At 51.6% G+C, this 23,583-nt stretch overlaps 9 protein-coding genes across 9 annotated transcripts; 4 read left to right on the top strand and 5 right to left on the bottom strand.

Annotated features, from left to right (window-relative positions):
* Positions 1 to 202: 202 nt before the first annotated feature.
* On the bottom strand, positions 203 to 907 carry IAQ61_009534 (uncharacterized protein; the record flags this gene model as incomplete). The annotated part of the gene is made up of 2 exons (XM_066098426.1): positions 203 to 551; positions 648 to 907. 2 exons carry the CDS (start codon positions 905 to 907, stop codon positions 203 to 205), a joined length of 609 nt encoding a protein of 202 aa, XP_065951585.1.
* A 104-nt stretch (positions 908 to 1,011) lies between these two features.
* IAQ61_009535 (uncharacterized protein) lies at positions 1,012 to 1,557 on the top strand (the record flags this gene model as incomplete). Its single annotated transcript, XM_003838299.2, has 1 exon — positions 1,012 to 1,557. The coding sequence occupies one exon, from the start codon at positions 1,012 to 1,014 to the stop codon at positions 1,555 to 1,557; it is 546 nt and encodes a 181-aa protein (XP_003838347.2).
* Positions 1,558 to 1,991: 434 nt separating this feature from the next.
* Positions 1,992 to 4,457, bottom strand: IAQ61_009536 (uncharacterized protein; the record flags this gene model as incomplete). Its single annotated transcript, XM_066098427.1, has 5 exons — positions 1,992 to 2,432; positions 2,535 to 2,725; positions 2,812 to 3,432; positions 3,644 to 4,267; positions 4,328 to 4,457. The coding sequence occupies 5 exons, from the start codon at positions 4,455 to 4,457 to the stop codon at positions 1,992 to 1,994; spliced, it is 2,007 nt and encodes a 668-aa protein (XP_065951586.1).
* A 1,019-nt stretch (positions 4,458 to 5,476) lies between these two features.
* On the bottom strand, positions 5,477 to 8,120 carry IAQ61_009537 (uncharacterized protein). The gene is made up of 2 exons (XM_066098428.1): positions 7,370 to 8,120; positions 5,477 to 7,311 (listed from the first exon to the last, which is right to left on the bottom strand). The coding sequence occupies exons 1-2, from the start codon at positions 7,707 to 7,709 to the stop codon at positions 6,074 to 6,076; spliced, it is 1,578 nt and encodes a 525-aa protein (XP_065951587.1). The 5' UTR covers positions 7,710 to 8,120; the 3' UTR covers positions 5,477 to 6,073.
* Positions 8,121 to 8,484: 364 nt separating this feature from the next.
* Positions 8,485 to 9,259, top strand: IAQ61_009538 (uncharacterized protein; the record flags this gene model as incomplete). Its single annotated transcript, XM_003838302.2, has 2 exons — positions 8,485 to 8,672; positions 9,057 to 9,259. Exons 1-2 carry the CDS (start codon positions 8,558 to 8,560, stop codon positions 9,257 to 9,259), a joined length of 318 nt encoding a protein of 105 aa, XP_003838350.1. The 5' UTR covers positions 8,485 to 8,557.
* A 327-nt stretch (positions 9,260 to 9,586) lies between these two features.
* Positions 9,587 to 10,825, bottom strand: IAQ61_009539 (uncharacterized protein; the record flags this gene model as incomplete). The annotated part of the gene is made up of 1 exon (XM_003838303.2): positions 9,587 to 10,825. The coding sequence occupies one exon, from the start codon at positions 10,823 to 10,825 to the stop codon at positions 9,587 to 9,589; it is 1,239 nt and encodes a 412-aa protein (XP_003838351.2).
* A 186-nt stretch (positions 10,826 to 11,011) lies between these two features.
* IAQ61_009540 (uncharacterized protein) lies at positions 11,012 to 14,081 on the top strand (the record flags this gene model as incomplete). Its single annotated transcript, XM_003838304.2, has 4 exons — positions 11,012 to 11,294; positions 11,425 to 12,452; positions 12,504 to 13,116; positions 13,168 to 14,081. The coding sequence occupies 4 exons, from the start codon at positions 11,012 to 11,014 to the stop codon at positions 13,710 to 13,712; spliced, it is 2,469 nt and encodes an 822-aa protein (XP_003838352.2). The 3' UTR covers positions 13,713 to 14,081.
* Positions 14,082 to 14,398: 317 nt separating this feature from the next.
* Positions 14,399 to 17,980, top strand: IAQ61_009541 (uncharacterized protein). The gene is made up of 2 exons (XM_003838305.2): positions 14,399 to 14,866; positions 14,936 to 17,980. The coding sequence occupies exons 1-2, from the start codon at positions 14,786 to 14,788 to the stop codon at positions 17,795 to 17,797; spliced, it is 2,943 nt and encodes a 980-aa protein (XP_003838353.1). The 5' UTR covers positions 14,399 to 14,785; the 3' UTR covers positions 17,798 to 17,980.
* A 4,741-nt stretch (positions 17,981 to 22,721) lies between these two features.
* Positions 22,722 to 23,006, bottom strand: IAQ61_009542 (uncharacterized protein; the record flags this gene model as incomplete). Its single annotated transcript, XM_066098429.1, has 1 exon — positions 22,722 to 23,006. The coding sequence occupies one exon, from the start codon at positions 23,004 to 23,006 to the stop codon at positions 22,722 to 22,724; it is 285 nt and encodes a 94-aa protein (XP_065951588.1).
* Positions 23,007 to 23,583: the final 577 nt, after the last annotated feature.

Consider the following 23,583-nt stretch of genomic DNA (forward strand, 5'->3'; position numbering starts at 1 on the left):
TCTTCGAAGAAGATATTTTTCACGCAAACAGACTCTGAATACGAGAGTAAACAACGGTGAACAACGTCGAGACTCGAGGTTTCTATATCGAGCAGGGGACAAAGCGGATAGCTGCATGGAACGGGCCTACTACTAGTTGGGACGGCGGTTGCTCGGCCCATGTCATATTCCATGGTCAATGGAATCTTTGGTGGCCAGAAGGTCAAGGTTTTACGATCATCATCGTCACAGGGCTTGTCCCATTATACCGCGATATTGAACCAAGAATTGAAATCACAGTCATGCGTCTATTTGTTGCGCGATATTCTTCTCTATATTGGGTGTTCTTGTGTTCTCCACCCTTCCAAGTTTTAGAGCAAATGCCAAAGTGTTGGGCGCTGACACCATGTCTTGTAGTGTTATGACTCGCAAGGACACTACGGAAATTCTGTTCGAAGCAACCCTCTATGTTGATGGCATGCCTCAATATGACCTCGTACGACATGGAACTCGAGTCAATATCCAAGATCAAACGGCTGTAGATTCCGATGAAGATGCCTCCTCCCAGGACTCTGCAAACTCATCTCATCGTATCGAATTCGACCCTATGCACGCAACTTTGCCTAGTAGCACGGATCGCACGATCCTACCCTTCGTTAGCGACCTACACATCAGTGATCGAGTTGTAGACAAGGAGGGGGTGGAATGGGTGTGTCGAAGCTGTTTCTGTGGGACAGAAACATGCGACGGAAAGGCACTCAAACGAGTCGTTGGAAAAACCGAGCTGGATCCATGGGATCGCGGAAGGCCATTGAAGCGGCGGAGCGATCGCATTTAGTGAATGTTTCTCTGATGGAAGAGGGTCTTCAAATGCATCTAGCGTTTCCATCGTCTTCAATGGCAATGGTGAAGCGGGCATGAGTGACATGATACTAGAATTCGTGGCAAGAATTCAAGGGAATGAGCCTCTACTTCTACTAAGTGTAAAAGCAAGGCCAGCCATCTTCTCCCCTTTCTCACCCAGGCGCCAGTATGAATAACGGCACAGTCTTCTTCTTCTTTGCAACACTATTCCCCACCTTCGCCGCCCTATCACTCTTCATCTCACTACTAACTTACTACCAATTCCAGCGAGCACTGTCCCAAAACAACCAGCGCATCCACAATCTCGAAACCAGACTCACAGTCGTCATGACTCTGACTGACAACATCGACGCCTCGCAAAGAAGAACTTCTGGAAATGCAGATACCACTGGCAATGACACACAACCTATCTTGCTGCCTGCAACAGATGGCGGTGCCCACGGTTACCGCCTTCCGAGATTCCGCGCTCAGACACGAATGCGACCTCGTGCACCCGCTCTTTTGAGCGAGATAACGCCGCAGCGAGATAGTACTCCTGCAGCCCTTCCATGCAATACCGCAGTCCACCCGGTCGCCACTGTGAATAGGATTCATACCAATGGATCACACATCGATAGCGAAAGTGTTCATAGTTCCATGTCTGATACCACGATACATGGCACGAAGCCAAATGATCCCTCAGCTTACGCCTCGACACCGCATAATTCTGAGTAGTGATGCTGGGCTAGCCCGGACGAAAGATGATATTACGGTGTAGGTGGAAAAGGGGTGTGATCATCAATCGACCCATTCCACTGCCAAAGTGAGGTTCGTTCGGACGTTCTTTTCCGCTATTTCGGGAGGAGAGGCGATGGTCCATGCTATGAATTGGGTACGGAGCGATGATGCAATATTGCGTTGTAGTATCTACCAACTATATCACACCATGATGTTTCCCACAGCACCTACTATTTCTGCCCAACAGCCGAACTCTTTCCTGTGTGATCTGTCGTCAGCATGGTGCCCTGCTCTTATCCTGAATCATGCACGCTAGATCCTACTCTGCCAAGTAGCCATCCATACACAGTGGTAAAGTACAACCTCACTGTAAATCTCCTATCCATGTATCCATGTTCTTCTCGCAGTCACGCGAAGACAGCACACAACACTCAACGCCTCCTACTCTTTCGGCGACCTGAAGTCGAACGCGACCAGCGTGCAGCGCACCTCGTCCCCTCGTCTATACCGTCCTGAAACGCGCCCATGAGCTCTTGCCGGCTACATCCCGAGTGCCGCCCAAAATGGCTCGCAAATGCAGCAGCCATGGACGACAAGCTATGCACATCCGTCGCAGCATTCTTCTCAATAGCCCAGCCGTCGACCAGGCGAGCGACGAAAGCTGAAATGTGCTGCGTGGACGCCCGCGTATTTCCCAGGAATAAATTTGCTACTCGTCCGATTGTGCCGGCGACGTGTGTGTTTAGTGTGGTACTTCTCTCTCGCATTGCAGAGGCTACTTGGAAAGTCTTGAGATGGGGTTTGAAGGCGTCTAGGTTCATCAGGCGTGCGGCTGCGTCGTCGTGTTTGCACAAGTCGTCCAAGTCTTCGAGCTTAAAGTGGGTGAGGATGGCTTCGTTGGGTATAGTTGCATGAGAGAACTGGAGTTGTATTATTATAATGCTTGAGGCTTACGGTAATCATGCGGGACTTACCCAGTCGCCATGGCCCTGGTACCGATAGCGGAGCTTGATCTTTCCATCAGTTTTAAGCCACTTTAATGTTTCAGCAGCCAAATGCGTCTTGTGTGCCTCTTGCATACAAGCAGCACGAAGGTCGATAACTGCGATTTGAGGCCGGTCGAGTCTTGCGGCAATAGTCAGAACTTGAATTAGGGACTCGGCCGCTGCGATAAAACTGTACAAGTACTTAGTAAGTGACGTATCGTTTGCGTGGAATAGAATACGAACCAAGGCGTGTCACCTACTCTACTCAAATGCAAGTGTGCAAGCAACTTAAAGGCATCATGAGGGTCGTTTGGTGGTATAGGGGGAGGAATCACGCTCCACTCTTTAAATGCACTGGAGGTGAAGCCGTCCGGTCCAAAGGATGTTCTGCTTGAGGCATCCCATACCCGGAAGAGTAGACATGGAGGCACCGTACACGATGTAACAAGGCCTTCTGTGTATTCGATTAATGGTACGACGTCTGGATTAGTGAGACCTTCAGCATCTTCCGCATCAGTGAGAACTCCTTCATCCTGGTCACTGGTGGCAATCGAACAGCCCCCAATGTGTAAAGCTTGCAGGTCGGGATGTCCAGCTTTTTGTCCAGCATATGACTTCTTGATAGACGACTTCTCAACGGAGATTTTTTTGATGGCTGATTTCCTCGCCTGTCGAACAAGTGCCTTGTAATACCGCCTTGTCAGCGGAGACTTGGCTGTCGCAGCCTTTCCTGACGGTGACTTTACTTCCTGGTCTAGTCGCACGAGTTTGATACCCAACATGCTCGCGGCTTCCTCAATATCATGTCTTGCCTTGTCGTATTTTCCTGTTGGATCAGAAAACAAGGTCGCCCCGAAGACATCATGATACATTGGAAAAGCTTTTCCTCCATACAGTCTCACATGATTCTCCAACTGATCCCGGATTTTTTTCATTGGAAGATCCAGCCTGTGGACTGCGTTGAATAGCCGTGCGAAGGCTTGGGTGTCCCGTGCATACCATCGCCACAGCACACATAGGAAGGTTCGTTCCGATAATGTCCAGTCTGGGGATCGTCAGCGATTATTTCAAAGTGAACATTGTCTAGTGCTACTTACGATGTGACGGCGAGCGTTCGAGAATGCCGCCCATTAGCCTTTTCTTAGGCGTTCGATGCTCGTTCTTTGGTTTTCGAAGTTTGCTTGTTGAGACACTGCCAAAGTCAAGTCGCCGAATTACAGAGCTCTTCTTTCCGGCCTTTTCTCTTTTTTTGCGCACTTTGGATTCTTTGTGAATTGGAGAAAGTCGCTGCGAGTCTCTGGCGCCGTATGGGCGTGGGCAAGGAGAGTCTAGAACGTGATCCGTTCGGTCGGTCCTATCGGATGTGTATCCCGCGTCGTAACTCACGTTCAAGCTCAGACCTGATGGTTCTAGAGGCGTAAGAGGGCCAGGATAGACTAGAGGAGTGCATTTATCTTCAGGTAGCTCAGCGAAAGTTTTCAGTTGCTCAACCCAAGAACAATGGAGCAGAGGGGACGATGTTGGTGTCGGGTTGGTGGCACTGTCCGAGGAAATCAAATCGCCATTCAAGGGCACAGATGATATACTCGTCATGCTAGGAGCGCTTGAAAGATCGTGCCTCTCACTCTTGAGATGGGCGGCAGTGGCATTGGGATTCGATATCTCGACCGAGGGCAAGACCGAATTACAGTCCTCATTGTCGTAACTGCCTTGTAATTCATCTACAATGTAGTTGTCGAATCAATTGACTGTCATCTCCCATTCAATTAAATTGATCTTACCCTGAACATCTGGCTCCCTTGATACCAGCTGCGAACACTGTTGCTGTGTATCTTTGACAGCCGGAGGTTTCATCGGCTCCCAGATCATAATCCCATCGCCAACGAGAGGCTTCCAGGTACCGGCTACCATTTTAAACGATGCAGATACTGTATGACAAGATCAAATACAGTTGGTGTAAGTGGTTATCATAATTAGTGTAGCGAGCCGATATGCTTGGAGGCTGTTGTAACGAAGAGCCTAGCGCGCGTCCGACGCGTCCTAGATAGGCTGGGAATCCCATGGAATATTGAAGCATATTTGAGAACGCGTCGACGCGTCGTGAGGATGATGTGGTGAATTGGATAGATTGTAGGTAGTAGGCTGTCTGCTATGATGTGAGCGATGGCAACGGGGGATCAGTTGCTACACGACGTACCGGCGTGATTCGAATAGATAGATTGATATCCTAGAGCTGTGGACTTGTTTATTGGCGTATACTTGGACCAATGCTTGTCGTGATACCACTGATTAGCGAAAGTACTGTAGTGATTATTGCAATATCACTACAAACCCCACCCACCCAAGTCCCCCTCACACCCATCCTCTCACCTCGAAATCCCACTAGCCCATGCCTCCCTCCTCAGGCAAACTCCCAAATCTAAATATTCCACAACAAACCAAATATATGACCCACAAAACAAAACACCAGATGCCATGCTAAATGCCTACGTCCCAAACAAGCATGACCTATATACAGGCAACCCCGCAACACACCCACAGCTTTGTCTTGAGGAGCGAGAATGTGTTGAGTCATTTGTGTCTGGGTGTGTGTATGTGATAGTGTGTATGTTTGGGGTGTTGATAAAGAGAGGGGGGCAAGGGTTATAAAGACTGACACGATATTCTACTATTCCATACTCTGACTGTCCTGTCCCATCTCATCCCATCCCATCCCACCACCCCCAAACCCGCATTCCCATCCCAACACCAGTGTAGATGAATCATATGCCCCCAATTCCTCACCAGAACAAGCATCCTCTCACATGCCAAGCGGAGAAAGAGGATGCAGGTCAAGTCAAGCCAACCACAACCACAACCATATCCATATCCATATATATATACTAGAAAACCATCCCTCCACAACCTCAACCCCGACCCACCCCAACACCCCCACGCACAAGCACATCCACATCCAAGGGTAGGCTAAACAAGCCACTATACCAATATACACAAGCCATCCACACGTCAAGTCTCAGAACAACCCCTCCCCCTTTCATGCCTGAACCGCAATCCCAAGGATATGGAGCGTATTGGAAGGTATTAGATTGGATAAGCGCCGGATACGGATGCGGGATTAGAGTAGAGTAGGGTAGAGTAGAGTAATTAGCTAGTAGTAGAAGCAGTGCAACTGCAGTACGATATCCAACAGGTATGATACGGTACGAAGACTGCAGCGGTGTCGAATTGCTGACATGCATGCTAGGAATAGATGGGATGCGACATGGCAAGGCATGGCATGGCGAGTCACGCAGACGGGATTGGAAGTCGGGTGGTGGGGAGGATTTGGGATAGGGGACACGGCGCAAGTTGTGGGGGTGGGGTGGGAGGCATCAAGTATGGTATTGCGCGCAAAGACCGCCGCGAGACCCGAGCGCGACTACCACCACCACCAAAAAATCCTCCCTCGCTTCCTGCATGCGCGCATGTCCATGGAACATATGACCTCGAATCTGTTGCGTGTTGTTGGCGTACTAAAGGAAAGCCGATCACTTGTGAGCATGCTGCTCGGTGCAGATTTTCCTGACCACCCACTTTTCCCAGAATTTGCGCTGCTGGTTGGTCACCATGATGCCGTCGTCCTGCAGGACATCGACGCTGTCCATGTGCCCGTTGCAGTTGCACCAGGTGACGGAGGCGGGGGTGTCGGGCATGGGCGGAAAGTGTAGGGTTCCGCCCTGTTCGGGCTCGTCGGTACCTGCGTCGGAAAAGGAGTCGGCTACGGATCCGTCACTGGCCTCGACATCGTGGTTGTGCGAGGTGTTGAGGCTGTGCTCTGCGTCGTCATCGTCGTCATCATCGTCGTCGTGGTCTTCGTAGTGATCCCATTCATCCTCGTCGCTGCTGTCGCTGCCTACCAGTGGGTCGTCTGGTACTTCCACACCACCCGTGGTCCACTGCTCGTCAAAGTGTTTCTCGTAGTCGATTCTCCGCAGACTGACCCAGTCCAGTCTGGCCATGTTGTCCCGTAGTGCTGTGAGAACGTCTGTCCATCGGCTTCCATCTCGTAAGATGACATCTCGTAGCCTAAATCCACGTAGTGTCTCTCGATGCCGTTGAGCAAGACTGATGATCTCCTCAGCATCGAGCTTCCACGCTTGAATACCAAACGCTTGCAGTTTATCCCACTTGACGTGGTGAAACAGCTCCTCCAGGCGCAGGTTTAGTGGTCTGTGTGACGGGAATCCAATATGGACGGCCTCAATGTTCTTGGCTGCTGTAAAAACGGCTTGTGCTAGCGAAGAGAGCTGTCGCATTCTAACGTCCAAATCTATGCCGTCATCGAAATGTATCTCGAGGCAGGTCAGACGTTCGGCAAGAACGCTCAAGGTAGTAGGAGGGTTGCTTGCTGCACCCAGGACGCTTTGTGGACTGAGCATGGGCGAGGAGAAGCGCGAACACGGTGATCTGGACTCGAGCAGCGCAGTGCCAATTGTTTTTGTGGAATGCAAGCAGGCCGGAGGCCACTTTAATTCGACCAGGTGCATCAGCTCAGCATGATTTCGCATGTAGGAGATGAGATTTCCGTCCTCCCGGTCCTGGACACGTAGGATTTGAACATGCTGCAGCGAGGTGAAAGCGGCTATGGCGAGTTTTAGGACTCGAGCGTCCTCTTGTGTCCTCAGGATGTCCTTTTGCTCATTGACTTTTTGCTGGAAGTGGCCAAGGTCGAAGAATCCCAGGTCCTCTGGGCGGGTACGAAGAAGTTCTTGCACACGCTCTCTGCCTAGGTGACAGGTTAGCTAGGGGGGTGGGCAAGAAGGGAGGTGACATTTGGCAGTGACCTTCAACGTAAAAGAACGGGACCATGTAGCTAAACTTCTTCACTCGCTCTGCAATATGTCGCTGGTTTGCTATATTCTCCAGCCGTTTTAGACCTCTTCTCGAGAATCTGGTAGTCACTCTTGAGAATTGATGGATGACGCCGAGGTCGGAAAACTTGCGGCACGTGAGCCGAAAAGCCGCGATGGTTTGGGCTTGATCGGGCTCCAAAGGTGGAGGTTGCTTGAAGCTTTCCTGGGAAAGGTAGGCACGTCGCTCGAGGCTTGTGAGTTTTTCTGGCTCTGAAGTGACATTTTCCAATACGATGCGGAGGAGCTCATCGGCGAGATCGAGGATACCCATTGCGGACGCGGCCCATGAACAGCAGCGGCAGCACAACGAAAAAGACGGAGACGAAGAATCTGGACTGGGAGGGAAATTGTGAAGCAGCGCAAGAACCAATCGCACAGGCCAGTCTTATGTACAAGAAGCAGAGGCAGACAGACAGTCTGGTCACAGTAGTAGCGGGACGGGGTCTGATAGTGACGGCAGCAGCAGCAGCAGCAGCAGCGCAAACTTGGCTGGCGAGACTGGATATGTTTTGCAAGCAGAGAGCAGCCAGAGGGGGCACAGTCGGGAAAAGAAGAAAGGTAGCATGACCTCGTTGCCAGCGGTCAGCTAAGCGTTGCTGGAGAGTCGCAAGCTGCTGGCTGCACTTGTCGAATCCCAAACAACCTTGCAAACCGACAAGACCAATGGAGGACCAATGGCCAGCCGAGGGGCTAGCCTGTTCACGGCCTAGCAGAATCACATGATCGTGTGCGTATGCGAAGGCCCGCAAGGAGGCGGGAGTGTCCATGTCCTTGCCGAGCGAGAAACAAGTCGATTCGTGTGTTGCAGCTGGACTTGCAGTAGGGCGACTTGACGGTACCTACAATAGCACAACAAGTACCAATACGCGGCCTTCAAGGGAGCGACTGTGATTTGAAGGCGGGGGGGGGGGGGGGGAGGGGGGATGGGCGAGGGGGGAGCCGGCCAACCACACTCCCCGCTCCCACTGCCTCTCTCCACTTTGGCTACATCCTGTACCAGACAGCCCCTCAAGCCCTCCCTTCGACCACACTCCACTCCACACTAGACTACAGACTGCCTACCTACCTATACTCTACCTACATGGTAACACTCCCTGCCGGCTCCCCTGGCCGCCGCAAATGCGTTGCCAACGAAGCAGTGCAGCCGTCAAGCGCTTGCCAACGCCAATCAGCCGCTCCAAGGACCGTCATCCGGGACCTACCATGGCCCTTGCACTCGGTGACTGTCCAGGTGGTAGGTACATACTTACATGACAGCGTCACGGCCATGGCTCCAACACGCTTGAAGAGGCAACCTGGGGACCTGTCTAATGACGACATCCCGGGCCCAGGAGCCCCCAGGAGCCTCATAAAGGGCTGAGAAAATTGGAGACCTACTATACTACACCCCCCCCCAAGGCCCAATCTCACTGTCTGATGATGGGTCGAGTGGATAGCGAGGAGCGAGGCTACCTACTAGGTACCCTACCGATACTCTACAAAGCGCGGCTATCTGCATCGATTTCTGATCGCCTGCATGCCACCATGCCACCATGCCACTAGCCCGCCTGACGAGCCACCACGGCTGCGTTGTCACTTTATTGTCGTGCATATAATAACACTCCTGTCGTCGCCCGAGTATCGGTTTCCAAACCCTTCCCGTCCCTGCGCCCTGTCGTCGCCATGACCTTCCATCCCCCCCCTCCCCTGCCAGGCGAGAGTTCCGCAGTCAGCTTCTGGCCAGACAGTGAGCCAGCGCATGCGACCTGTATCTGGCTGTATCCAGCCATCGTGTGGCTGCTCCGAGACGACCGGCCCTGCTGCTGGATGCACGCCTCATAACTGAACCTACTTGCATGGCTTGACCATACATATACACACACCTCTCACGTCATGCGCTCCTTCGCTGTCATGTGGCCTAGTCACACCAAGCCGTCGTGAACCGTCGCACAACCACAGATCCTGGCAGCTTACTCTACACCTCCGTCCAAGCTATGGGACTTTGCATCTTGATTCCGTACCGTCGACACATCTGTGACAGACACACATACAGAATCTACTCGATTACAATTCGCCACGGAATCCCAATGCCCGCGCCCAACAAACATACATGGAGACGTGTCGTCCCCCAGAAAGACGGGCCCCAATCCTGTCCCACGAATTATATGCCTATGATCTGGCTCGAATACCCTCACTTCGTCTTCGCCGAATCTCTGTGCTGCTCAACTTGCTCTGAAACGTGTCGTCCACCCTGTCTTCCTCACTGGCATCTAGAACAGCTACTTCAAACACTTCCAATGGCTCCCAACCTTGCTCCTCACGCTTCTTGTTTACTGCTGCGCCTCCACCCCGAGTCTCGAGAGATAGGACCAAGGCGGTGATGTCTCTGTCAGTGATAGTGGGCCCAAAGGGGTCCCAGATCTCAACGTATCGAATACTGAGGCCAGAGGGAAAGTTGACGTGAACGGCGTGTCCATTCGGTCCTGGCTCATTCACCTCCAAGACCTGAATGCGATTATCGTCATACGGCCCAAAGTAGACCAAAGAGGAGAGAAAGTCATGCACAGACTCCTGGCGACGCTTCCAGCTTTCCAACTGTTCAGCATACTTCTTGTTCACCAGCAAAGCATCACCAGTAATGCCAACCGTCAGTACGCTTGACTTGGCATCCATATCCGCCGAGGATCGCCGCCCCAGCACGAATGCAAACATGGTGAGAAGCAACTTGTGGCCAATGTGGAGATGATCGAAGGTTCCCCCCACGGCCACAGCAAAATGGTTTACTGGGTCGGTGGGGTGTTCAGGGATGCCAGCTTCCTCGCCCATTCTCTCAACACTCACTATACCACCACGAACGCGCGAGACTCTCGGCTGACTCTGTGACAGCGAGAGGAAGTTCTTGAGGAGTCGTTCGCCTTCTTCACTCTCAATAGAATACACAAGATCCCAGGATCTGGGATTTCGAGCTAGTGTATGTATGTCGATGGCTGGACCTTGCATTTCTTGCTCTGGGCTCGAGTCTGGTAGAGATGCGGTCATTTGGCCGTCTCTTGGGTAAGCCAGCAGGATGATGCGAGCATCGACGCCTTCTGCATCTTCCGTGTCGATTGCCTCTCTGCTCGCAGTGATGGTGATCAACTTGTAAAGATCGGCCACTAGCTGTTGTGTAGTCTCATATAGTGGTCCCCTAGGCGAGCTCAGACGGCCATACAAATGCGGACAGGGTAGGGCAATCTCGAGCAGAGTAGGCTCCTGGGCCTTGTGGGGAGCTCTCGCAAGCTGTTTTAAGACGGTGAAGAGAGGAGAGTGATAGGCTGCCTTCAGAGTCGCAAACGACGAGAGCGATGGCGGTGGTGGCAACAGTAATAGGACACGGGTATGTGATTGCGATTGCATTATTGGTGACATGGTAGCGAGACGTTGAGTGTGAGCCTACGACGTAGACTGCGTGATTGAGCTTTTGCTACCGTTGTTGATGAAGGCAGAATGATTCGCAAAGCATTCAAATACTCTCTCTCCTCCGTGAAAAAATTGCGCTATTTGCAATAACGCAGGCTACTGTGAAGGGAGGTGCCCAGGAGTGCCCAGGTGGTGATGGGTGGCTGGAGGGTTCGTGGGGTGTGTTGGTTCATGGATGGGCGAGAGTGGGGTGAAAGCGCCAAGCCAGGCGGACAGCGGGCAGAACGTCAACCGCGAGCCTCATCCACTCATCCATTGATGGGTGTTGTCGATATAAAAGTACGCGCCACGACGTCAGCAGCGCATCCACTCGACGACTGCGATCGGTCGACAGGCGCAATGCCTTTCGGACACCATCATCAGAATGCGCAGCCCGACCCAGCGCAGGGTATCTTCGCTGCAGCCTCGGCTTTGGGGAGTATGTCGGGCTCCTTAGTTTAGTTGACTACTTTCCCCAACTTGCATCTCCCGCAACACACACACACAGAGAGAGAGAGATACAGACCGACAGATAAGACAGTGACTGACCTCGCCCTTCTGGTGAATAGGCATAGGAGCACCCGGCGGAAACCTGCGCGCAGCCACACAGGGAACCACACGTGCGGGCACCGACGCCTTCATGCCTGGCGGCAGCGGTAACCTCCAGTCGCCCACCGAGTCCTTCTCCTCGAGTGCACCGCCGGTCGCAACCTCGTCTTACGAAGCACCGCGGAGAGCTACGGCACAGAGCGGTCGCCCCACTGAAGAGCTTCATATTTCCACTGCAGGGTCCCAGCACCCCTCCGTGCCGTCCTCCGCGGCCAGTCAGCAGCAAATGTACAACTCGCCCGATAACTACCGCTCGGCGCCCAACATCAATGTCGACCAAGGGACGCCCCAAAATAGCCATTATGGCACCCCCGCCGCTGTTCCTGGCAGTCTGCAGCCCGCAGGTGGTGCTGCCCAACAACAGCAACTACAACAACACCATCACCAGCAGCAGCAACAACAACAACAACAACAGCAGCAACAACAACAACAACAACAGCAGCAACAACAACAACAACAGCAGCAGCAATCGCGCCCGGGACCTTCGAGCCAGTCGCACACTGCGCCGGTCGTACCTACCCAATCGCAAATCGCAAGCAATGCCCAACAATACACGCTGCCAACGCGCTCCAATACCATTAATCAATCACAGCACTCTCCACATTCCTCACATTCCTACTCCCGCTCGAGTCCAGCCGGCCTGGGTCCTGATCAGAAATACATTCCCTTCTCCAACACCCCTGAACAGTCCAAGTACGGCAGTGGAACGCCTGCGCAAAAATACTACCCTACTACTCCTTCTGGCGCCGCATCAAATTCCCCCCTCGGGCTGGCAGACATAAGACCTCGAGCGAATTCGAGCATGGACCAAGAGGGTATGGGTCACGGTAACGCTGTCCTGGGCGACCAAAACAAAGTCCCGTCGAACAGCAACTATCTGGCGCCCTGGAGCATATACGCTTATGACTGGTGCAAATGGAATGTGCCAGGAGGCAACAGCGCTGGCAAAATGGCCGTAGGAAGCTACCTCGAAGATAACCACAACTTCGTGAGTAGACATGCAAAGTGCACTAACTTTGTTAGCTAACAGCCGCTTTAGATACGCATTCTAGATACCCAGATCGCACCCCAAGACGTCTCGGGGCCCGGTGCAACACCCTATGGCATCGAGTACAATGCCATCGCTGAAGCCACATGCTCCTTCCCTGTCACACGCATCCTTTGGGAGCCGCCCTCCTCACAGAAGCAATCCACAGACCTCCTGGCAACATCGGGCGACCATTTGCGGTTATGGTCCCTACCGCAAACCTCTGGAAATACAATGAGCAACACAATATCACGCTCGTCATCTGTAAACACGCGCGAACCACAGCTCCCCAAGCTCACCCCGCTTGCCCTTCTCTCCAATTCCAAGACACCTGAGCACACCGCTCCGCTAACCTCCCTCGACTGGAACACCATGTCACCCAAGCTCATCATCACGTCCAGCATTGACACCACCTGCACAATCTGGGACATACCCTCCCTGACCGCGAAGACGCAGCTCATCGCACACGACAAGGAAGTGTTTGATGTTCGATTTTGCGCCGGAAGCGTTGACGTATTCGTTAGCTGTGGTGCAGATGGTAGCGTGCGCATGTTTGACTTGCGCAGCTTGGAACACAGCACGATCATCTACGAGCCATCTGACAAGGGTGGGGATCGTGACAAAGGTATGCGTTTGCCCGGGTGACGACCCCATAGCTGGCTAACAGTCGAAACAGGTTCGCCGACTAGTGGCCGCATGTCTCCCACAAAGGCTCAGCAGACGATGTCGTATGCACCTCCACTTCTTCGTCTCGCCGCATCTCCTCATGATTCACACCTGCTTGCCACCTTCGCTGCCGACTCGAATCTGATACGGATCCTCGATGTACGGCAGCCCGGTCAAGCGCTGCTTGAACTCCGAGGGCACTCTGCGGCAGTCAACAGTATAGAATGGAACCCTTCAAGAAGAGGCATGCTTGCATCTGGCGGTGACGACTCGCTTGTCCTCATATGGGACCTGTTGCATGCCAACAACGGCGCTGTCATTAGCGGGGAGCATGCTTCTAATCAACCCTCTCCAGCACCGGCAGCTGCACATGGTGCCAATGGTGCTGCTGGGGCACAAAACGTGCCTGTGGGTCAGAAGGGACCCTATGCTAGCTGGAGGTGCGACTACGAAGTGGGCAACATCAGCTGGGCTCCCCAAAGTGCGCTGACGGGACAAGGTGGAGAATGGGTTGGCGTAGCCGGCGGGCGTGGCGTATGGGGCGTCAAGCTATGATGCAAGCCACACGGTACCACAAGTTGTTGATAAGATGCCTTTTACCTTTTACAACGAATGGAAAAGTAAACTGGGCTGCCGCGAGTACGATCATGGGGAGAGAACCTATTTCGACGGCTATTTTGTATTTCGGGAGCATTTTGCGAGACTGGGCTGATCTGAGCCGCATGTGAGGGTGGGAGGTGGAGACGAAGAAATGACCTTTCTAGTTATATATAGTATTATACAGACGACGGGACGCGTTTGATGCTCGAGACCACTTGGCCAATTCGCTCTGCACAGGGACCGCTGGATCTTGTAGACTTCGACGGCTTTCTTGTGGATGAATAGACATATGCATACACATATATATCTAATTAGTGTTGACCATTGTGGCTTGCATTTCTCAGTAACGAACGTTCTTTTTCGCGCCCATAAGTTAATCAATCACAACTCCCGCTTTAGGATATGGGTGTAGTGTACTCACTTACTCTCTACACAGTGTGACCTGGACGCCCATTAGTCGGTGTTCACCTGATGAGGCTTTCCCACGCGCATGATTGGCACGCGACCCCGTACAACGTTGGGTGCTGCCTGGGCAGGTGTGGTGTGTCACGTGTGACATGCCGAACCCTTTGCCAAGCAAAATGTCAATCCTGTTGAAGTTGGAACTTTCAAATGTTCCCTCCTAGAAACTTCTATAATTAGCCGTCAAGCTTTGGTTAGCATGTCCAGTCCAGTGTCCCGTTCTGCCCGACCAGATGAATCCATCCCATGTCGCTCCGAGCGCTCTGATTCGCAAGCTCGCTGTCACTCGGACTAAACCCCAGTATGACGTCGCCCCGGCGGCCATGTGCGGGTTGCTTTCGTTATGATCCCCAACAGATAATATAGCCCTTGAACATTTGTTACGCGTGTCTCTTGCGAGGGGGGCATTCTGATATCCTATTCGTCATTTTGATCTCCTCTCTCTTTTATTTTTTTCTTTGATCGCTCATGGTTCTTCATGCATAGAAGCGCTCACACGTTGTAATTGCTGCAAACTCTACAGTCATTCGTTTTCGCCATTCGTTCCGGCAAGCCGAGCCTCCAATATGGATGCTGTGCGCCGCGCAGAGGGGCAGAGCGGTACTGACAAGTTCCTGGACTTGATCGCAGATCCATTTCAAGCCCAAGTAAGTAGATGATGGCGACTTGTAGAGTCCCATTTTGTCTTGATAGTCACTGTACCAACACATGCGCAGGTTCAACAGAGCTCTATTTACGCGGCCATCGTTTACTCTTTCGTTCTCTCCGGCTTGCTCGTCGTCCTCTTTGTTCTCCTTCGACCGCGACTCTCGAATATCTACGCACCACGAGCGAAACATGCCGACGAGAAGCATCGACCGCGGGAGCTGGACAAGAAGCCATTCAGTTGGCTGACCGCAGTGAAAGATGTGAAGGAGCAGGAGCTAGTGGATACAATCGGTCTGGATGCTGTCATCTTCCTCCGTTTCATACGAATGATTCGGAACATCTTCGTCATTTTGACCCTCATCGGATGTGGCATCCTCATTCCCGTCAACGTGACGGGAGGGTCAAATTTCTATCAGCAGTGGAGTAATATCCCGACACTGATGAGGTTCACACCTCAATACATCTTTGGACCCAAGTTCTGGGCCTTTGTTCTGGTCGCCTATCTCCTCCAGTTCACCGTATGCTTCTTCTTATGGCGGAACTACAAGGCCGTACTAAAGCTGCGAAGAGCTTTTTTCAATACCCAAGAGTACAAAGCCAGCCTACATTCGAGGACGCTGCTTCTAACCCATATTCCCAAGTCTTCGCGCACAGATGCTGGGCTGGTGGAACTTGTCGAGCAGTCGAAGCCGATCAACGCATCACCCCGTGCAGCCATTGGTCGCAACGTCAAGGATCTACCCAAGTTGATTGAAGACCATGACAGCGCAGTTCGCGAGCTCGAGCAACATTTGGCCAAGTACTTGCGCGATCCCAAGTACTTGCCAGCCCAGCGCCCTACCTGCAAGGCCAAAAAGGATGATATTGCTGTACATGGGAAAGAGAAGCTGGATGCTATCGACTATCTTACCGACCGCATCGTAAGACTGGAGACGAAGATAAAGACGGTTCGAGAAAGCGTGGATATGCGTAATCCCATGTCGTACGGTTTTGTCAGCTATACGCACATTGAGGATGCCCACGCTGTAGCTTACGCATCCAAGAAGAAGGGACCAGCGGGGTGCGACGTGTACCTTGCCCCGAAACCGCACGACTTACTATGGCAAAATCTTCCCATGAGCCGCAGGACTCGTCGAATGCGCGCATTCTGGGATGGCTTCTGGATCGTCCTGTTCACATTCGCTTTCATAGTTCCCAACTTGCTCACCTCGATCTTCCTATCCGATTTTTCCCATCTCGGACTTGTGTGGCCAGCCTTCCAGAGGAATCTGATTGCTCATCCCACCAGCTGGGCCATTGCGCAGGGTATCGTGGCGCCTTTGGTCCAGACGTTGATGTATATGGGTGTGCCCATCGTATTCCGACGACTATTCACGCACGCAGGCGACGTATCGAAGACCTCTCGCGAGCGACACGTGACGGCGCGTTTGTACGCTTTCTTCGTATTCAACAATCTCCTCGTCTTCTCCGTCTTTGGATCTGCTTGGCGGTTCGTAGCTGCCGTTATTGCTGCTCGAGATCGCGGCGTCTGGGAGGCTATCCGTGACAGTCATCTCTTCTCAAAGGTCATGACTGGTTTGTGTAACGTGTCGACCTTTTGGCTCACATGGCAAATGCTGCGAAACCTTGGTGCGGCTATCGACATTTCACAAATCTGGATGTTGCTCTGGAGCTGGTGTCGTCGTACATTCTCCTCGCCTACCCCAAGAGAGCTCATCGAACTGAGTGCGCCACCACCATTCCCGTACGCCGACTACTACAATCACTACTTGTTCGTCGCAACAGTGGGCATGTGTATGGGTACTCTCCAACCAATTATACTACCAGTGACGGCCTTTTATGTGGCCATGGACTGTATATTCAAGACGTACCTACTACAATACGTCTTCATCACCAAGACAGAGTCGGGAGGACGGTTCTGGAGACTTTTGGTGAACCGCATGCTTTTTGCAGTTTTCCTCGCCAATGCCGTCATTGCGCTTGTTGTTGGCGCTCAGGGTGTCGGTTCAATCAACTCTGTTCAGAATGGCAACATGTTGTATGCCATGGTACCCCTCCCGCTTCTTCTATTCGCCTTCAAATGGTATTGTAAGCGCAACTTCGACGACAAGTTGGTATACTACTCCACAGTCCCTTGCTCAGACATGGAAACTGGACAGGCAGTAGGTGAAGTAAAAGAAAGAAGGAGCAATAGGGTTGGCATACGATACGGCAACCCAGCACTTTACAAGAAGCTTCTCACACCAATGGTGCACGCAAAGTCGCAACATCTTCTCAAAGAAGTCTTCGCCCATCGAGGAGCAGCAAAGCACGACGGCATCTTCGAAGCCCCGCACGAGCGATCCACCGACCGCGCCAGACCCGCCACCCTAGGCTACGGTGACATGTACATGGACGAAATGAACCACGACCAGCCCGGCAAACAAAACTCGTCGCTCGACGCCCACATCCCACGCATGGAATTCGTCGCCGAATCCGACCTCGACTTTGAAAACTTCAAGCGCCGCGCCGAATTCCGCGACCAATTCGGCGGCGACGGCCAACTGTACGGACGACCTGACGACCTCAGTTCACGCCCGGGTACCCCCTCTACCCTTGCCACCTTCACCGAAGCAGGTCCCTATAGTCCCTACCGCCCCTCACCCACGCATTCTCGTGCCTCGAGCCGCACCCGGTTTGATGAGGCCGATCAGGGGACATCGTATGCGCAGGGCTACCAGCGCGCCAGCGATGGCGGGCTTCAGGATGTTGGTGTGGGTATGCCGGGGACGCCGGTGACGCCGGGGGAGACGAACGAGGCGCTGTACCATGCGAGTAGTCGGCAGCCGCTTGTTGGTGGAGATGGAGATGGAGATGGGACAACAGGATATTTTAACCGGACGAGCCCGGGGCGAGGGGATTCGAGGTATGAGCGGTATAGACATGTTTGATGTTTTTTAGATGTTGGTATCGATGTGTAGATGAAAATTTATAATGTTTGTTTTTGATCTATTAGACTATTACGGAAGGTTTTTGGAAGACGGATTAATTCTATTGTTAATCTAGTTCTCTTCTTACCTCTTACCTCTCCTATCGTCTTCCCTCTTACCCTCCCATCTTCCTACCCACCCTTTATCAACCCAGGCACAATCATCCCCTTCCCCTACCATACAACGACTTTGAAGAACCATTCATCCTCGCGCGTCTACCTCCTCCAATAGCTTTAGCTTATCTACCCCCCGCTACATACCTATATAATACTACACATTCCTATATATCCCCTTGGCCTTGGTATTTTAAGATGGCGACTCGAGGTGCTCGCTTGCTTATTTGCCTTTTTACTTGCTCGTTTACTTGCTTACTTACTTGCTTGATTAACGTCTTCATTTTTTTTTATTCAGCACACCACACAATTCTTCTACGTTACACTATACTGCTGTTTTTTTAAATATAGTGAGTGTTATGAATATATAAATAAATGAGATTTTCACGCGTGCCGGTAGTGATAAGGGGTGGGATGGACAGTATTTATGTATAGGTTATTTCTTTAGGTCTTGTTGTTCTTGGTCGCCTAGTGTGGGTGGCTTTGTATGTGTGATTTGCTGGTGGAAGGTGGGGATTTGGGGGGACGTTTTGGGTGGTGGGGTAGCTGGGTTTTGGGGTGGGGTGTTTGGTTTGTTGGGGATGGTTGGTGTGGAGGTTTTGTTTGTAAATATATATTACATATTATATATGTCTGTGTGGAGTTATGATTGTTGTTGAGTTGCTTCTCTTTTCTCTCTTCTCTAGGCCGTGTTCTTTTCTGGTACCTATCATTTACTACCTACTACCCACTACCCACATCCTCACACCTTCACAATCACAATCACAATCACGCCACGCCATACTAACAACATTTCCACATCCATAACACATAACACAGTCGCTACACTAGCTTACATTTTCCATGGCCTTCTCACTAACCTACACTCTCTGTATTCCTTTTTGACTCTTACCATGTTTACACTCTCTACTGCTTTTCTCACTAATCTATATTCTCCACAGGCTTCTTACTAACCCACACTCCCCACGTCCTTTTACTCTGCAGTCATGTCGTTGGTTTATCTCGTGCTCGGCCAGGCTTGGGGAGTTTCTCTGTGGTTTGGGGATAGTGTAAGACTTCACAAGGAATGGTGGAGATATTTAAGGTAGAGTGAACAATACGTGTCGAGTGTATTTCAAACAAATCGATACCTCCTGTATCGATTCTCCTGGGTATTGATATCGGCCTGTTATGACGTAATTCACTAGTCCCGCCTCGCGATGGGCCGGGTCCTGACAGTTAGGGGCGATGGGTAAGGGGTTTAGGTAATTGGTGATGATGTTTTTGCGTAGTTGGTTTTGTTGGGGTTTACTGATGGGTTTTTGTGAGGGCAGGTTTTTTTGTAACGGTTGGTGTTTGGTACACTAGTGGTTTTTTTGCGACTGTTAGGTAATATTAAGTCGCTTTTGCCTATATTGGTTAATTTACGGACAAGTACGATACAAATACACTTAACGAGGAATTAACCAACTAAGAATTAATAAAACAACCCACCTCAAAAAGCAATAACCTTTATCAATCACGACAAACACACGCACCAAATCGCTACAATACAGTCGAGCTTGGAAGTCAATCCCCCCTCAAGCTGTGTGGGATGCGCTAGCCCTCCAGCCTTAGCCCGCTTAGGAAGGAGGATGATTGCGAGGTCAAAACTTGCGTGGGGAAGTTGGAGGTGTGGTTTATGATGGGTTGGCTTATGTGGCTGGTGGTGGTGAAAGATGTAGCAGAGTTAACGCGTAAAAGGTTGGGGGGGCAGAGTGAAGTTCGAGTTTGAAAAGCTGGGAAATGGAGTGAATATAAACGGTAGAATGTTTTGAATTCGAAGTAAATCTAAGTCCCAGAAGGTCAGGGTATAAGAACGAAACAAAAGTGGTTGGAGAGTATCAAAATAACCACAATGCAAAGAAGATATCAGATCAAAACATTGACCCTATGAAACAATTCGAACAATTACAAAACGACAAGTTCATCAAAGTTTACAGAATCTCAACCTTCCTCCATCTTAAAAATCTGTCAAAGTAAAATCCCTACCAACCTCCCCCTTTCCCAACACCTCCAACTCTCCTCTCCCCCTTCTCCTCACGCCTCTCCAACTCCCCACATACCACATACGCCACCCCAAAATCCCTCCGAACCCCCCTCTGCCTCCCTTCCCTCGCATGCGGCTAATTACCCAAGCCGCAAGACAAGAAAAGCGTAAAACCACGCACGCAGTCCAAGACAATCAAGGTTCAAACCAAAAGAGTCCCGATCTGCTCGCTTGGCTGCAGTGCGAATCAGGTCCAGACAGAGTGGATGTCGGATCTCGGGAATCGGACGAGCGGGTGGGTGAGTAGGGAGGTAGGGAGGTGAGCAGGTTAGGCAGAGAGAGAGAGAGAGCCAAGAGAGGCAAAGAGAGTCAGCGTCCGAGATAGGGACAAATCTGGATGAGAAGAATACAAGACAAGTGTGGAGACAATCGGAGAATAAACAGGGAAAGTCTGAGATGGGCCTGGTCAGTCGGCGGGAAGGCAGGGCAGGGAGGGCGATAGGGCTGGACTGGATATGGGAATTGGCGCCAACGGTTTATCATTAGGGTGATGTTATCTTGTGCATCGACGCTGTAAACAGTGTAGACGATATGTAGCCGCGGAATTGTCTACTGTTTTGGGGCAAAGGGAGATGCGTCGAAGCTCGTATGTTTCACTGTGGCAAGTTTCTATGGAGTTGGTATGCGATCAGGAGTTGCTAGTCCATACAGCTTGACCTACAGCTTGTCGTACCGAGTGTCTTGGGGATTTTCTTGGGCTTTTGTTGTGGACTAGCTTTGGCTTGGGAGGTGGAGAGCAAGTGCAGTTAGTGCTTTGAGGTGGTTTGCAGTAGTGTTGGGTGGTTTGATTCGTTAGCATGTACCTCTGCCTGATGCCGTGCTTTGTTAGTGCTTCGTCGGAGCTTTTTACCAAGTGCTGGCTTGGTACTTTGTTAGTTGCTTTGGCAGTGCAAATAGTCCGGACATACATGGCCCTGCATACTAATGCAGAGAACAGGGGGCATTGCTTCCTTTGCATACGCACGTGGAAGATGGGGGGATGCCTGAGTTGTATGCTAGGTGATATGGCAAAGAGCTAGATTTGGGGGCAATAAGAGAGGGGGATCACAGAAAGGATATGCACGTTTTTGTCAATTCAGGTAGCTTTACACATGGTCAAGTACCTTTTCGCATGGCCAAGTAGCTTCTTTCGCGTTGTCAGGTAGCGTATTGCGATTGTTCCGCATTGATGGTTTGAGTTGCGGCTTTTGGTTCCGTCAGACCGAGTCCCGACACCGAGGCGGCGATACTATGCAGCGTGGAGACGTCGGAGAGAGAGCGTGCACGTTCTCGGTTCCTGTCTCAAGCAATGGGCCTGTAGCAAGTGGCGATGATGAAGTCCCGGTGATGGTTGGTGCGTTCCAAACACTTCAGTAATGCGGACTGGTCCTTTGACGGGCTCTCCAAGGGGTTCTGACGGGAGCTTGAGGGTACGTCTACATCTAATGATTAAGGTTCTGACCACCGGGAAAGGGTCATATTAGGGATCTATCCGTACCAAGTCAGATTATATTTTCAGTGAGCCTCAGCCGTCTAGTGAAATCGGCGATCAAAACGTTGTAGTGGCGAAGCTTCATGGCCTGGATAGGCAAAAGATGATTAAGATTCATGGTTTTCTCCTCGGTCCAATTTTGGTTTTCCAAGGTTACTATTCAGTGGAGCTGGTGTGCGTAATACTATATTCTTCGAAACCTTGGAGAATCTTGGTCATTACTGAACTCGCCTTGGTGGAGGTTTCCAGGGACTGTTGCCCGGGTCTTTCTTAATCCGGTCTTGATGATTAGGACATTTCTAGAAGAGAAGTCGGTTCGTTCCTTATCCGGCCTCGGTGAAGGCGATTTTCTCTGGCTCTATTGTGAGCTTGTTCTTAACTTGACCGCGGTGACTTGAACGGTCGGATGCAGGCACCCTAACGCTTTACCCTGTTAGGAACATATATTCCCTAACAGTACTTTCAACACAACGGTCTCTCTCCTCTTTGTCGCCACTCTTACTTGAACTAGCACCAGGCGCGTTTGTAGAGCGGTCTCTTGGTACACCCCGTCGCAATCAAACTATGGTGCAATCAACAACCATTGCGACATGTCGGGACAGCGGAGAAAACAATATCCACAGAAGCTTCATGACAGCTTCTCCCTAAAACATCCAGAAAAAGGTTAAAGGGACGCCGGGACGGCACTGTGGTGGTGGCTGAGTCACCATAGTAAAGCCGGGAGTGCTAGTTTTGGCTAGAAGGACAAGCAAAAACAAGACCGAGCGTCCCGATCGGAAGGTGGACCGATCGAAACGGTAGGGCCACAGCGAAGTGACGGTTCAAGAAGACATCCTGGCATCAGTCTGGGCAGAGTTTGGTGTTTGCTTTGGCATCTTGGACAGAAACCAGCTGGTACCTGCACCTGGGCAGAGGAGTTGCACGTGTCGCTTTGCCAATGTCGAAGGAAGCGAGTGCGACCGAACATAAGGCCTGACGAGAAATGGCATGCGTTGCTTTTAATTGCGTAAACACTAGGCTCTCGGTCTTGATTTGAAGGCTCAAGAGGCTCATGTCGAACTGTGCCTTAGCGCTGCGGCCGATGAGCGGCTCTGGACAGTGGAAGAAGGGTAGTGTTTGCCTGGCGATGTTGGAGTAAGGTGCTGACAGGTTGTTGATCGCGACAACAGGATGACTAGGTATGGTTCTGTACCTCTGACTTGAGACACAGGGACTCGGGGCAGGCTGAGGTTCTCATATGCACTCTGCGCCACCACCAGTCCTAGACACCTGGTTGACCGTCAAAACCTCTTCGAGATAGAGTTGCATGCCACCACGTGGGCCAGTTTCTCGGGACGCCCATGATGCGGACACTGAAACAGGGCCCCTGAAAAATGGATTTTGCCAGCTTGCCCATGTTTGCCTCTGCTCACACGGGAGTCTTGCCCGGCGACGATCGTCACCGAGGACCGGTAGGCTCGTCGTCCAACCACGACATTTCTTGGTAGTCTTGTCGCGATTGCGATAAATGGCTGCCATATGTACTCTACTGTACGGTGTACCTCGTGTACCTACTCGAGTCGCGGGCGTACCGTGCCAAACTCATGGCCCAGTGGGTAAGTGCCCCATGCACGAGGCGTTTTCAAGACTTTGCCAAGGGGGTTCGGCTCCCGCGGCTGGCAGCTCGCCATCGGCTCCAGCTACTCGGTCGCAGAAGCGGACGCGGACAAAGGCACTTTCTGCTTTATGTACGGCGCTAACGTGAAGTCACCAAAAAAAAAATTGGACATTTTCGATGGATGAAAAGACGAGGAGAGTACCAAGTGTGATGGAGATTAGATGTCGAAGATGTCCAAGGATGCCATGTCCATGTCCATGTCCACTCCAGTGACTTGATGACGACCAGAAAGGTAGCCTGGGGTACTATGAGGAGGTGGAAAGAAGCTGGGCATGGCGTAACTGTTGCGTCGAGTGGAGTGGGACGTGGCCCCATGTAGTAGTAAGGGTAGCTATTCCTAGGGACTAAGATTAGGTTGGGTTAGGTAAGCTTAGGTAAGCGAGGATGCCTACCAACGAGTATCGGTACCGGTACTGTACAACGATGCTGTGTGGTGTT

The sequence above is a fragment of the Plenodomus lingam genome, assembly GCF_022343315.1.
Source record: "Plenodomus lingam strain CAN1 chromosome Unknown contig_6, whole genome shotgun sequence".
In the NCBI taxonomy this organism is placed as follows: Eukaryota; Fungi; Ascomycota; class Dothideomycetes; order Pleosporales; family Leptosphaeriaceae; genus Plenodomus; species Plenodomus lingam.

Coding starts and splice junctions, on each gene's coding strand:
- IAQ61_009537 (XM_066098428.1), bottom strand. CDS start 7,709: ATGGGTATCCTCGATCTCGCCGATGAGCTCCTCCGCATCGTATTGGAA. Junction 7,312..7,369: donor CCCGTTCTTTTACGTTGAAG/GTCACTGCCAAA, acceptor CCTGTCACCTAG/GCAGAGAGCGTGTGCAAGAA.
- IAQ61_009541 (XM_003838305.2), top strand. CDS start 14,786: ATGGATGCTGTGCGCCGCGCAGAGGGGCAGAGCGGTACTGACAAGTTC. Junction 14,867..14,935: donor CAGATCCATTTCAAGCCCAA/GTAAGTAGATGA, acceptor ACACATGCGCAG/GTTCAACAGAGCTCTATTTA.